Source organism: Erinaceus europaeus, chromosome 10, assembly GCF_950295315.1.
Source record: "Erinaceus europaeus chromosome 10, mEriEur2.1, whole genome shotgun sequence".
Taxonomy (NCBI): Eukaryota; Metazoa; Chordata; class Mammalia; order Eulipotyphla; family Erinaceidae; genus Erinaceus; species Erinaceus europaeus.
Window position 1 is genome coordinate 361,928 of NC_080171.1, and position 14,964 is coordinate 376,891.

General features: G+C 43.0%; 1 protein-coding gene across 7 annotated transcripts in view; it reads left to right on the top strand.

Moving 5' to 3' along the window:
- SHOC1 (shortage in chiasmata 1) overlaps positions 1-8,380 on the top strand; it is an 81,720-nt gene extending 73,340 nt beyond the window's left edge. For all 7 annotated transcript variants that reach the window (XM_060199007.1, XM_060199013.1, XM_060199012.1 and 4 more), the window contains 4 exons: positions 2,769-2,900; positions 5,325-5,474; positions 6,615-7,557; positions 8,176-8,380. In XM_060199007.1, coding sequence (XP_060054990.1) covers positions 2,769-2,900; positions 5,325-5,474; positions 6,615-7,557; positions 8,176-8,276 — 1,326 coding nt within the window. In that variant the 3' untranslated portion in view covers positions 8,277-8,380. The remainder of the gene's footprint in view (positions 1-2,768; positions 2,901-5,324; positions 5,475-6,614; positions 7,558-8,175) is intronic.
- The last annotated feature ends 6,584 nt before the right edge of the window (positions 8,381-14,964 follow it).

The window sequence follows — 14,964 nt, forward strand, 5'->3', positions numbered from 1 at the left end:
TATCTTGAAAAGTTGAAGTACTTTTTTTTTTTTTTTGCCGAGCTAGGATGTGTGATTTTACTACACCCAGGCCGCTGTTTCAGTCAGAGACAGAGACAGAGAGACAGAGAGACAGAGAGAGGAGAGAGAAGAGGTACCTTAGCCCCAGAGCTTCCCAAGGTGCCATGACCCCTTTCATGTGGTGCTAGGGCCTGAGTTTGTGCTGTGAACATGAGAAGCATGCAACCTGTTCAGTGAGCTCTCTCTCCAGCCCAAGAACTTTTTTTTTTAAAAAAGAAAAGAATACTAATTGTGTTCTGATACATTTTATTCTAGTGTCCAAAATAAGTTTTCTACATTTTTTTTAATTTTCTTTTTTTTAATTATCTTTATTTATTGGCTAGAGATGGCCAGAAATTGAGAGGGGAGGGGGAGAGAGAGGCATAGAGAGACTCCTGCAGCCCTACTTCACTACTCAGGAAGCTTTCCCCCTGCAAGTGGGGACTAGGGACTTGAACCTGAGTCCTTGTGCACTGTAATATGTATGCTCAACCAGGTGTGCCACCACCTGGCCCCAGTTTCATACATTTTTTATGAACTCTCTTTTCAGAAAAATATATCAATAAACACATAGGATTTTTTAATACCAAAGGACCACTCAACTGTGGCTTATGGTGGTGCTGGGGATTGAACCTGGGACCTGGGAGTCTCAGGCATCAAAGTCTATTTGCATAACCATTGTGCCCATATGTGAACATGTTTTAAAACAATGTTTATGGATTCCTGAATCAGCCAAAGTTTAACCTTGTAGTCAAAAATACCTAATCTGGTATTATTTAAGGCAAAATTCATTACCACAGTCATAAAGATGAGCTTTTTAAAAATAAGTGTTTAGTTATTGATTTTAATGAGAGAGATACAGAGAGAAGAGGGAGAGGAAGAGGGAGAGGGAGAGGGAGAGGGAGAGGGAGAGGGAGAGGGAGAGGGAGAGGGAGAGGGAGAGGGAGAGGGAGAGGGAGAGGGAGAGGGAGAGGGAGAGGGCCCAAGACTGGAGCAATGCTCAGTTCTGTGCTATGGTGGTGCTGGGGATTGCCCTGGGACCTCACAGCCTCAGACATGAAAGTCCTTTGCAGAACCATTGTGCTGTTTCTCCAGCCCTAAGATATGCTTTTTAAAATAAAAATGTTTAAATAAAAGTGTAAAATCCTCTTAGAAGATCCATAATTTAGCAATAAAATTAATTTGAAGTAAAAAAATATTTCTGTGCACCCTCCATTTATTTACTATAATGTAAAGAAAATAATTTCAGCCCATGTTCCTTTCTCCCCTCGCCCCACATTCTCTCTCTCTCTCTCCACTAGGGTTATTACTGGGACTTTGTGCCTTCAAATGACTCTATTGCTGCCCATGGCCATTTTTTCAGAGAGAGAGAGAGAGAGAGAGAGAGAGAGGCCTGCAGCCTCCTCCACCTCTTGTGAAGCTACTTCTCTGCAGAGGGGGACTAGGGACTCATGGTGTGTGCCACTTCCAGGCCTCTAGTCCATGTTTCTTACATTTCCACTACAGGGCAGGGTGCTTAATATTTAAAAGATACAACTATTTAGGATGGCAATTCTCTGTCCACATTAAACTACTAATCCATCTTTTCTTCAATTGAATTGAAAAAATAAAGTAGGAGATAATTCCAGAACTGAAAGGTGAAGAAAGAGTAGCATTTAAAAAGAAAGAAAGACATTTTCACATTCAAAAAAAAAACAAGTGGGAGTCAGCTAGTGGCACACCCACTGCAGGCGGTCACATATACGCAGGGAGAGCTTCATGAGTGGTGAAGCAGTGCTGCAGGGCTGCAGGTATCTCTTACTCTCTCTCTCTCTCTAACTCTACCTTCTCCACCCTCTCAATTTCTCTCTGACAAAATAAAAGAAAGGGGGAAAACAAAAGGAAATTATGGCCACCAGGAGATATAAATTCTTCATCCAGGCACCGAGTCCCAGCGATAAGCCTGGTGGCAATAATATCTATATCTCAATATAAATTTTATATATATTAAAATCAAAAAAGAAGAAAAGATAAGTTACAGGAAATAAGGGTTACTAGAAAGTGTAATTTAGAGTTTAACACATACACATATCCTTGGCAGGATATCCTGATATCAAGGGAGTCAAGATTGTATAGACAATTCCAAAAATGCTGGAGATAGCTACTCTAAATCAAAATCTTACTTTGATCAAGTTCAGTTTTAAATATCCTATATTTTATGATTAATTCATTTTTAAATTTATTTTATTTATTTATTCCCTTTTGTTGCCCTTGTTTTTTTTTTATTGTTGTAGTTATTATTGTTGTTGTCATTGTTGGGTAGGACAGAGAGAAATGGAGAGAGGAGGGCAAGACAGAGAGGAGGAGAGAAAGACAGACACCTGCAGACCTGCTTCACCGCCTGTGAAGCGACTCCCCTGCAGGTGGGGAGCCGGGGTTCGAACTGGGATCCTTATGCCAGTCCTTGTGCTTTGCACCACCTGCGCTTAACCCGCGGCGCTACAGCCCGACTTCCGATTAATTCATTTTTATTGAGGAAATGTCATAAGGACTGTTGATGCAGAAGTATAACCCCACATCTCCCCACAGCAGTGCCAGCAGTGCCAGCAGGCCTGCCCACCACTAAGTACCAGGTCCTTCCACTCCACCACAGGGCACTGGACACCAAAACTCTGTTCTTCTAACTGTAACTTTTGGATAGTATGTTTTTCATAGTTTTCTTTATAATTTAGCATGGAAATTTTTTTTAGCTTATAATTTCCCCAGGAATGGAAGAGACTGCAATGACAGTTCGACAAATTGCTGACCACAATTTAATGACCTCAGAGAAGGGTCCTCAACAGTGGCTGGACAAATCCTGTCTCAGAGTTTCACCATCTAAGGTTCGTTTCCTAAACACATAAACCAAACAGCTGTAAACTGAAGTACAGGTACTTGAATCCTCCTGCTGGTAGAGTAATTTTCTCTTACAATACTTGCATGAATATGTGTAACAACAGCCCTAACTGTATAAGGTCCACGTAGATCACTTTCAGGACCATTTGCAGTTTTCAGTTTGATAAGAGCACTGTTTTAAGCTTCACTAGCACTAACATGGGTATAGCTCTGTGATTAATTATAGATCCATGAGAATAGGCGACAGTGGGTGACTGCTGAAAGGAAACAGGCGACAGTGAGTGACTGTAGAAAGGGTACAGGCGACAGTGGGTGACTGCTGAAAGGGAACAGGCAACAGTGAGTGACTGTAGAAAGGGCACAGGCGACAGTGGGTGACTGCAGAGAGAGAACAGGCGACAGTGGGTGACTGCAGAGAGGGCACAGGCGACAGTGGGTGACTGCAGAGAGGGAACAGGCGACAGTGGGTGACTGCAGAGAGGGCACAGGCGACAGTGGGTGACTGCGGAGAGGGAACAGGCCACAGTGGGTGACTGCAGAGAGGGAACAGGCCACAGTGGGTGACTGCGGAGAGGGAATAGGCCACAGTGGGTGACTGCAGAGAGGGAACAGGCGACAGTGGGTGACTGCGGAGAGGGAACAGGCCACAGTGGGTGACTGCAGAGAGGGAACAGGCGACAGTGGGTGACTGCGGAGAGGGCACAGGCGACAGTGGGTGACTGCAGAAAGGGAATAAGTGACAGTGGGTGACTGCTTTATTTCTAGACCAGTTAAGATCCAATATGGCAACAGTGGGTGACTGCTTTATTTCTAGCCCAATCACAGATTCTTATGGCAGTCTACTTCTAGACTGTCAAGATCAGCTCTGGCTTATAGGCATCCTTCCTGTGTTATTCACAAGACTTTCCTGGAATGATAATGTCACTTAGGCATATAAATATGACTCATCCTGATAGTGACAGCACATTGTGTACAAAGTGGAGCTATAGAAATGTTGAGGTGTGTGGTCCAGGAGGTGGATAAAGCATTAGACTCTCAAGCACAGCTTCCCGAGTTCAATCCCTGGTAGTCCATGTACCAGAGTGATGTCTGGTTATTTCTCTCTCTCCTCCTATCTTTCTCACTAATGAATTAATAAAATCTTTAAAAAGAGAGAGAGAAAGAAAGAAAGAAAGAAAGAAAGAAAGAAAGAAAGATAAATGTTGAGGTATGTACCTAAGTCGCCGAAAAGTTTCTCATTAGAAAATTTACTATTGGGGGTCGGGCATTAGCACAGTGGGTTAAGCACACCTGGCACAAAGCACAAGGACTGGCATAAGGATCCCGGTTCGAGCCCCCGGCTCCCCACCTGCAGGGGCATCGCTTCACAGGTGGTGAAGCAGATCTGCAGGTCTGCAGATGTCTTTCTCTTGGTATGCTTCTAAATTCTGCTTATAAGACCTTCTGTTTTGATCATCACATTAGGTTTGCTTGTATTGCTTGCTGCTGTGGTCTATTTACATGATCACTGTTTTCATTGGTTTAATCTGCATTGGTTTGCACACTTTTTCCTTCTCCCCACCCCCTATCCAACGTACTTCCTCTTCCTGACACTTCTGCCTCAGGAGATATAAAGGGCAGGATTTTCTAATGAAAAGAGATTAGATTGTTGAACTGCATCCCCGCTCGTCAATAAAGATTGAACTGCATTCCCAGTTCAGCCATGAGTCCCTGGTCGTCTCTTACCCACCCGCAAAGCTAGCCCGGCAACTGGCGCCTAAAACAGGGACCGGAATCTTTCTCTCCCCCTATGTCTTCCCCTCCTCTCTCCATTTCTCTCTGTCCTATCCAACAACGACAACATCAATATCAACAACAATAAAACAAGGGCAACAAAAGGGAATAAATAATTACTTTAAAAAAAAAAAGAAAATTTACTATTAAATAATGACAATTGTCTTTTGAAAGAGTTAAACTGTAATCTATTTTAAGATGGTTAAATTAGTCTAAAAATGTTTAAGATTCTTCATGTGCTAAGAACATATCAGTCTTTACTGCAAAGAACTTTTTTTATATTTTCATGTTAAATAGTGATTTGTGAGACTATAAGTTAATAGAAGTGTATATTAACACCATTCCCACTACCAAAGGTCTGTGTCCCTCCCTGCTACCCCCACAGTAAAGCTGAACATCTACCCTCACCCTCCCCACAGAGATTTTTACTTTGGTGCCATACTCCAAACTCAGTCAGATTTTTTGTTTGTTTGTTTTGTTAACTGCAAAGAACTTTCTTTGCCTCCTAGACACACTTTTTCCCCTAGGTGTCTCAAACTGAATGGCAGAACAATGACAAAAATTTTAATCTACTGTAAAATAAAATGAAACACTTTCAAATAGACCACTGGCTGACTACTCCTTAAACTTTTTCTTAGGAGGAAGTGGACTTACTTCATTTTCCATGTATTAGTCCATTGGTGGCTCAGCTCATGTTAAATACAGGACGTCCACTCCACTGGCTGTTATTAGCAACTCTTGGCCGACTACAGGAACTCCTGCCTGAAGTACCAAAAAAAGTATTAAAGGTCAGTTATTTAAGATCAACTTTCTTATAATTTTATTTCTTTTCCATCTGAGCATTCATTTCCATTTTACCACGGGGATTTAAAATTAAGCTATTCAAGTTTGTTTTGAACTTCACATAGTAAGAGAAAAGTTCACTTGAATTTAACTTCATGGAGCCTTTTTACTGAATATATTACACGGAATGTTTAGGCACTGTGTGCACGTAATTCAGTAGTGGGTTAACTACTCATGGAATGTTGCAGTGTTATTGCCCCACAAATACTCACTCACACGCTGAATTTGTAGTGTTTGCATCCCCTCTGCTTTTCCCTGCCACCTGGGTTATCACTGGGGCTCTGTGCAGCATGACTCCTGGTGGCCATTTTTCCCCTTTCTCTTTTTCTTTTGTGACAGAGGAGAGAGAGACAGGAAGGAGAGACGTGTAGAACTGCTTCCCTGGTAGCGGATCTTCCCCTCTGCAGCTGTGTGTGGGGTGAGGGGTGTGTGTGAGCCAAGATTTAACGCACGGTCTGTGTGCCACCAACCAGCCCTGTATTACCTCTTCCAAATACTCTTCATGCTCGTCATGATACTAGTCCTTAGAGAACTTTTACCTCATTAGTAGTATTTTCAATCTTTTATTGTGCAAACAATTCACATATAACTTGTTAAGCTAAAAAATTCTATTGTGACTAGAAAATAGATGCAAATCGTAGGAACTTTTTCTTCTTTTTTAAATTGCCACCAAGGTTATGGTTCAGGCTTGATACCTGCATTACAATAACCCTAACCTCACCGCTCCCAGCAACCATGTGTGCGCCCTCTCTCTCTCCCCCTCTCTCTCTCCTCTCCTCTCCTTGATAGGACAGAGAGAAACTGAGAGGGAAACTGAGAGGGGAGGACAGAGAGAGAGATGCCCGCAGCCCTGCCTCACTGCTTATGAAACTTTCCCCCTGCAGGTGGGGATCAGGGGCTTGACCCCAGATCCTACTAGTTTTTCTCCTAATAGGCCCTAGTTATATTATGCTCTTTTTACATGAATCATTTGTAATAACTGTGACTAGACTACTAGTATATATCTTGCCTTCTTTATATATAGGCAGTTCTTATGTTTTTTGATTGATGTTTATATTGTATTAATTAGCTTTTAATTCTTTTAGCATTTCTGTGACATCACTTCCTTATTCAAGATGAGTTATTCTTCTACAAGGAAATCCCCACAAATTTCACCACCTCAAGAAAATTTAAATCAAACCAATACTTTTACTTCTTGGGATTCAGCTCCTGACTTTTCCAACTCTGTGAATCAGGAATACAATGACTATTACCAGTATTTAAACTTAGGGGCAACAGTACAGGAAGACATAAATACTACTTCAAAATATAGCCCTGTTCTCAGGGAACGAAGAGAAATGCCACCCTACTTGCCACCTATGACTTCTTACAGTTACACCGACTACTTGACTGACTCCAGCTGTAACCCTAACATAGAGCAGGGTAACCCTTTCCTAATTGATGCAGCAGCACGGAGCTTGGCTGACAACTCCAATTTAATCCAGAATGATTCAGAGTCAGATTTCTTTTCTCTGGGTCTACCAGGAAGGAACTGTGAAGCCATGATATCGCCAGCTGATACTCAGGGGATCGCTTCCCTTGATTTCATGAACTCTAACAGAGAAATATATGAAGCAAAAGGGTCAATAAGTAAAGAAGCACCCAAGGCCACTCAGTCTCTTCACTGGAACATCAGGAAAAATGTGAAGGAGCAAGAGAACCACTCATTCAGCATACACTATGATGCAGAGCAGAACACGTGTGACCTGTGGCACTCTCAGACAGGTGACATATTTACTAAGCAGGAAAAATACCTCTCAGATAAGTTGAAAAGCTCCATGCATGAAAATCCACAGGCTGGAACTAAAGAAACTTCCTGGCAAGGATTGCCATCTGTCCCCAGCTGGGACTTCCTTTATGGTTCTGGCTCTAATGTAAATCAAGAAGGAAGCAACAGTCCTTATTTCTATCAGAGAGCTAGAAAGCATTCAGGACACAAAAGGCATTCTGTATCGTCATCTAAATCAGAAGACAGAAATTCGTTAACAGGTAACACTATCCAATAGTTGACACAAACTGCTCTCAAGTGTAATTTTTTTTTAAATAGGGCCATTTCCAAATCAAACTGTTGTTTTAACTATATTACAGAAATCTTCAGTACTTTTGGGTCAAAGAGAAAACAAAAATTCTAATTACAGGCTTCTACGAAAATAAATGCAAAAAAACACATCAGGTTTTTTCTTAGATGAACCAAACATCCAACTTGACAAATTAAACATCAAAAAGAACAAGCCTAAGAAAATCATAAAATTAAAATAAACAAAGATTAAACATAGAAATTAGTGAATTAGAAAATCACTCTATTGGGAAGGACTACTTAGGACTTATTAAGAGCTTGTTTAAGAGCACCAGTGAAACCCTTTCTGTAAATTGCTTATTCGTGCAAGGCATGATTATATATGTATGTTTAAATTATTGATAATTTATAGTATTGGGCTATGAAGCACAGATGATTTTATACAAAAATAATGATGAATAGTCATTACTTTATCCCTATTTGGAAACTATATTATTTTGTAGATAAGTTGATGAAGGACCCACTTAAATAGTTGGAAAAATTGTTACTTTAGTATTATCAGCAGTAAAATCATTTGCCTTTTTCAACAGACTTCATAACTTCACAACTACCTCTACGCAAAAAGCAACGTCTGGTGTATGAAAAAGTCCCAGGTCGAGCGGATGGACAAACGCGTCTGAGGTTTTTTTAAGAGAAAAAAATAGTGCTACAAGCCATATGCCATTTTTTTCTGATAATCCAGCAATAAAATGATTTTGTTTTGCTCATTCATTAAATAAAATGCAATTGTTGTTAGATATTCTCAATGTTTCTATATTCTTTTCTTTATATTTATTTATTTTCCCCTTTGTTGCCCTTGTTGTTTTATTGTTGTTGTTACTGGTGTCATAATTGTTGGATAAGACAGAGAGAAATGGAGAGAGGAGGGGAAGACAGAAAGGGGGAGAGAAAGACAGACACCTGCAGACCTGCTTCACTGCATATGAAGCGACTCCCCTGCAGGTGGAGAGCCGGGGGCTCGAACCAGGATCCTTAGGCCGGTCCTTGCACTTTGTGCCATGTGCACTTAACCTGCAGCGCTACCGCCCGACTCCCATATTTTTGTATTCTATATTGAACATTTATATTATATATTCTGCCTTATAGTCTGTATTTTTGCAAGTAAAATGTTCCATTTAGCTAATGTCAAGAAATTCAATTGTCTCCCAGATTCATCTAGGCATTCTAAACCTTTCTTTTTTTTAAGAGAGAAAGAAACAGAATTGTATGTATCACAAGTGTATATTTAGGGCAATTACATTCACATTTGTAAATGAATTATCTGTAGTGTTTATGTACTAGCTTACCAAGTTTTTGCCAAAGGGGATATTGTAATCAAAAGATTTCCTTTGTTACATACAAAAAGCTATACATAGTATATACATAGTATATGCAACTTGACAAATCATCATGAGCACTGACATACACCTCTCCATCTTGCAAATGTTTCCTCCTACCTTATTCTTTCAGCGGTTTCCTTTGAGGGCGGGCCACTGCCAGGTCTTCACTGCTCCAGACTGACTTTTTCAGATGAGACAGAGAGAAAGTGAGAGGGAAAAATTTACCACAGTACCAGAGCTTCCTCCTTCACAGTGGGTGCTTGGTTTAAAACTGCTAAGAGCATGGTGGCCTCCCAGGCAAGACACTGATTCAGTCCTTATTTTTTTGTGACAAGAAGTAAGCATAAAATCTACCCGCTATTAAAATTTTGATAAACAACTACTTGCCAAGAGAGAGGGCCTGGCACATCACTCCAGTGTATGCAGTGCTGGGGCTCAAGCTCTGGACTCCGGGCGTGCAAATCTGTGCTCCCTCCCAGACTGCTTCTTGCCAGAATTCTAAGTATACAAGACAGTCCTGTCAGGTACAGGTGCTGGGATGTACAGTGAATCTCTAGAATTCATTCATCTTGTTTTACTTCTTTTTAATGTCTAGCATTGTTATGATGGAAAACAGAACATGTTTAAATGCTCAAAGAAAAGATTCAGTAGCGAAACTGAAGGTAACGGGAAAAAAGGGGTCAGACAGGTGAACACCCAATAGAGTGCACACTCCAGTGTGCCAGGACCTGTGTTCAAGCCCCACTCCCTACACCTTTGCCAGTATGAAGCAGTACTGCAAGTGTCAAAACTAAAAACAAGCAAGCAAAAAAAAAAAAAAAAGAAAGAAAGAAAAAAGTAAAGAAAGGCTAGTTAACAAAATGACCTTTCAGAAGTGAAACAGACTCAGAGAATAGTAGAGGGGGTCAGAAAAGGGACCCTGACTTACGATTCAGATCACTTAGATTTGGAAGTAGTGAACAGATGTTCATCTAACGGTTTCTATTTTCTCTGCTGTGACACTGCTTGTGCTTATATATATATCTTCACTTATTTATGGGTTTCCAGTAGCTATTTCAGTGAAAATATGTGTATATTCTACATAGATACAACATGCAGATATCTATTACTAGCAAAACTTTTCTTTGAAATTTTTGAAAGAACTTAAAAATAAGGGTTTCACCTCACACTTTCAATACTCAGCTTCACAAGCAAACAAAAATCCACAGACTTAAAACAAAATGAGACACAAAATATGCTTTCATAGAAATGCTGTCATAAAAATGATGGATTACATTGAAATTTTATTTCCAAGCTCTTTCTTCAAACGTCATTATGAACACAAAGCATCCATTAACCATGACCCAAATTAAATCAAAGGCACGTCACTATATTGAGACTGCATTTAGGTGGCAGTGTTTTCACATTCCTTTGTTTTTGATCATTTACATACATTTGTTTTAATCAAAACATATATTTATGTTATACTTTTAACAGTTTTAAGGTATAAAACAATGTAGTACTTTTTAAAAGTCCAACCACAACTATAAAGTAGAGAAACTTTGTTATTTTTTCCAGGCTATGTTGTTTTCGCTGAGCTGGCTTCACGGGCGGGTAACAGATGACCAGGGCCTCATGGTTGAGCTGTAGGCAGTATCTCTTTATTCATGCAGGACGCAGCACAATCTAAGCTGAGCTAAGCTAAACTCAAGTACCCTAAAACTCACAATGCTGTCTTTATATATACTCGCCAGGTAGGGTGGAAACAGGATGTGACACAGAGAGGGTGGAGAGAAAAGTGACTGGTGAAAATCAGAGTGTGACAAGGAGGGGGCGGATCAGGTGAGAATCCTATCACTGAACCACCAATGCCCTGGAGGGAGGGTGGTGCTTGTTAACAGTGGTTATGTAAATAGAATGCAGTGGTTATGTCAATAGAATGAAGTGGTTATGTGTCGTATGCTTTACATTGGCTTGTTCTAGCCCTCCCCCTCCAAGAGAATTGGATGAGTCCTGTTAATTTCGCGGGCCTGCTTGGCCCCGCCCCAAGGGACCCTGGGAGAGGGTTCCGGAGTCCGAGAGTTCCTGAGTTCCCCAGTGACAGAGTTCCTGAGTTCCGGAGTTCGAGAGTGCGAGAGTGCGAGAGTTTCTGAGTTCGAGAGTAAGGGAGAGGGTTCCTGAGTTCCAGAGTAAAAGAGAGAGTGCTTGCGCCGCTGCAAAGAGACAGCAGAGTTCTGTTTGGTGATTAGTTTGTCTTAGTTTGTGAATCGTTGTTCCTGAATAAAGAAATACAGCTGCCCTGCCCAGCCGTTGTCTCCGCGTCTCTGTTACCCGCCGTGAAGCAAGCCAGCCCAGCAAGAGCCTCCGAATTTTAACAACAAATGGCGAGTGCTTGCGCCGCTGCAAAGAGGCAGCAGAGTTCTGTTTGGTGATTAGTTTGTCTTAGTTTATGAATCGTTGTTCCTGAATAAATACAGCTTCCCTGCCCAGCCGTTGTCTCCGCGTCTCTGTTCACCACCGTGAAGCTAGCCGGCCCGGCAAGAGCCTCTGAAATTTTAACAACAAATGGCGCCCACGTGGACCTGACCTGCGCATCTCTCAGATAAGTAAAGACAATTTGGCTACCTATGTACGATGGCCTTCTCTTCTGCTTGTGAAGAGATCTCCAAAGGCCTCTGCTCTTTCTTCACGAGACTGTTTTGCTGTTTCTGGAACATTTATCTCTGGACCACTCTGTGGTTTCCACTCGCTCGGGCGCACTCAGAACAGCCAGCGGGAAGAGCCAGCGGGCGGGAGGCGAGGCGCGGAGCTGCCGTTTCCACCTGGTCAAACAGCCAGCCAGCCGGCTGCGCCCAGACAACCCCGCGCACCACGCCTGCAGCCCCGCAGCCCCGCAGCCCGCAGGAGGCCTACGCCACCATGCAAGAGCCCGATGCCAGCACGCTAGAGCCCGATGCCAACATGCTGGAGCCCGATGCCAACATGCTGGAGCCTGAGGCCAACATGCTGGAGCCCGATGCCAACATGCTGGAGCCTGAGGCCAACATGCTGGAGCCCGAGGCCAACATGCAAGAGCCTGAGGCCAGCCCACAGGAGCCGGCTCTCCACCGCGTGGCGCAGGGCACTGGACGCGTGATCCCTCCACGCTGCTCGGCCACTGCGAACAGGGCAGCAGACATGGCAGGGCCATGGGGCAGGGCCGCGGCGTTCTATCATGGCCGCCACCCCTGGGCACCTAGGCTCACGCCTTCTACAAAGATGGCCTGCCTGCCCTCTTTCTATGAATTCTGGAACCATCCCGGGCCTCCCGGACCCCCGGGCTCCCTGCCAAAACTGGGCACACGAGATCTCCAGCCGCCGGTCCGGTCTGAAGGCAGACAAGCTGGAGTACGCAGAGATTCGTGCAGAGATCGCAACCTGCAATTCCTAGAAGTGGAGCTGCTCGGAAATGGAGCTGCACGGGAAGCCACCTCCGGATGGTGAACCCCCCCCCCCAACAACTAAGACAGTACAGACTTAAATTCGTGTTTAAAATGACATGTCTTCGTAACAAAGGTTTCTCTCCTTGTGTATTAATGACCATGTTTATGTGTATGTTTAAAGTTCGGTAAACAGTAGCTTTAAGGCTAAATTCTTACTAGTCAAAGTTAAATGAAAAAGGTTTTCAATATAATCCTCATAAAGATAAAAATTAACTTACATTTAAAGTCTGAGGTAAAAATTAGTTAACAATCAATATATTTCAACTAAGTTGGTCTAAACAAAAGGTTAAATAGACTTGTTGATATGTAAAACACTACCTTCTCTATTAGAAATGGTAGATCGCACAATGGCTATGCTAATTATTCTCATGCCTGAGGTTTCCTCTCCGGCCCACACCTAGGGTGTGTCTCCATCTTGAATGGGTGTAACAAAAGGTTAAAAGACGTTGTTGATATGTAAAAGTCTCAAATTCCTTCTCTATTAGAAATGTTAGATCGTGCAGTAGATATGCTAATAACAAGTTTTGCTTCATAGTAAGTAAGTTGCAGCCAGCTGCCTTTGGGACCCTAGGCCGTTCCCCGCCCCCATGCAAATGCCCGTCGAGGCAAGTAGCCCCCCAGAGGCAAGAAATGTTTTTTTTTTCAGATATGGCCCCCTCAGGCCTTTCCTTGGCAACATGCTGGTTTTGGTTATATATGTTTCTGTTCACCCCACACCCTTGATACTGTAGTCATTTAGTTAAAAAGAAAAGGGGGAATTGTCGTATGCTTTACATTGGCTTGTTCTAGCCCTCCCCCTCCAAGCGAATTGGATGAGTCCTGTTAATTTCGCGGGCCTGCTTGGCCCCGCCCCAAGGGACCCTGGGAGAGGGTTCCGGAGTCCGAGAGTTCCTGAGTTCCCCAGTGACCGAGTTCCTGGGTTCCGGAGTTCGAGAGTGCGAGGGTGCGAGAGTTTCTGAGTTCGAGAGTAAGGAAGAGGGTTCCTGAGTTCGAGAGTGTCAGAGTTTCAGAGGGTTCCCCAGTAAGAGAGTTCCTGAGTTCCGGAGTCCGAGAGTGCGAGAGTGCGAGGGTGCGAGAGTTTCTGAGTTCGAGAGTAAGGGAGAGGGTTCCTGAGTTCCAGAGTAAAAGAGAGAGTGCTTGCGCCCCCGCAAAGAGACAGCAGAGTTCTGTTTGGTGATTAGTTTGTCTTAGTTTGTGAATCGTTGTTCCTGAATAAAGAAATACAGCTTCCCTGCCCAGCCGTTGTCTCCGCGTCTCTGTTACCCGCCGTGAAGCAAGCCAGCCCGACCAGAGCCTTCCGAATTTTAACAACAGTTATGTAAATAGAATAGTGTTAAGCAGGGGGGATTTAAACCAAATGAAACAGAAGGGGTCTCATGCATACCAACAAAACTTAAAAATACAAGGATCAAATCTGCTTGAGGCCATCTGACAGACAGCACTAATCTGTCCAAATGAGTTTGCTAAGGAAGAGCTTCCACATTTCCTGTTAAAAATAAAACTCTGACATCTCTGAAGTAGACAAGAAAGGTGATGAGGAAGAAGTATCTGACAGCTAGCTAGCTGCCAATCTATGAAACAGCCCAAGTTCTTGAGAGACCTTTTTCTTTTTTTTAATTTTTATTTTTATTTATAAAAAGGAAACACTGACAAGACTATAGGATAAGAGAGGTACAACTCCACAGAATTCCCACCACCAGATCTCCACATCCCATCCCCTCCTGATAGCTTTCCTAGTCTTTATCCCTCTGGGAGCATGAACCCAGGGTCACTGTGGGATGCAGAAGGTGGGAGTTCTGGCTTCTGTAATTGCTTTCCCGCTGAACATGGGTGCTGACAGCTGGATCCATACTCCCAGCCTGTCTCTCTCTTTCCCTAGTGGGGCAGGGCTCTGAGGAAGCGGGGCTCCAGGACATTGGTGGGGTCGTCTGCCCGGGGAAGTCTGGTCAGCATCATGGTAGCATCTGGAACCTGGAGGCTGAAAAGAGAGTTAACATACAAAGCCAAACAAACTGTTGACTGATCATGAACCTAAAGGCTGGAATAGTGCAGATGAAGAGTTGGGGGGGGGGGTGTCTCTGTTTTGTATAGCTAGTAGGTATATTTTAGTTAGGATCCATGACTATACTAGTGTTTTGTTTTTTTTTCCTGAGCCTCACATCTGATATGCAGGTGGACCCAAGTTATTGTCTGGGGAGATGACGTCATGGATGGAAAAAGGACCAGAAAGCTGGATCAGGGAAGAGAGTAGCTCCCAAATATGGGAAAGGTGTATAAATATTGTTGACTGTAAACCCCATCGATTTGATCTGATCTGAAGCCCATATTCAGCTTAGGAGCCTATGTGACCTCTGCATCCCTGTAGATTCAAGCTTACATCCTGTGATCATGAGTAGGAATGTTCCAAGCTGCCCCAACTTTAGAACCTGTTTTCCTCAGGTGTAGCATAGAGTATGTTGTCCAGCCTCCCTTTGGAGGATGGAACATTCTCTACTGTTGTTGATCCATATTGAGGGCAAGGTCCTATGGGGGACCACAG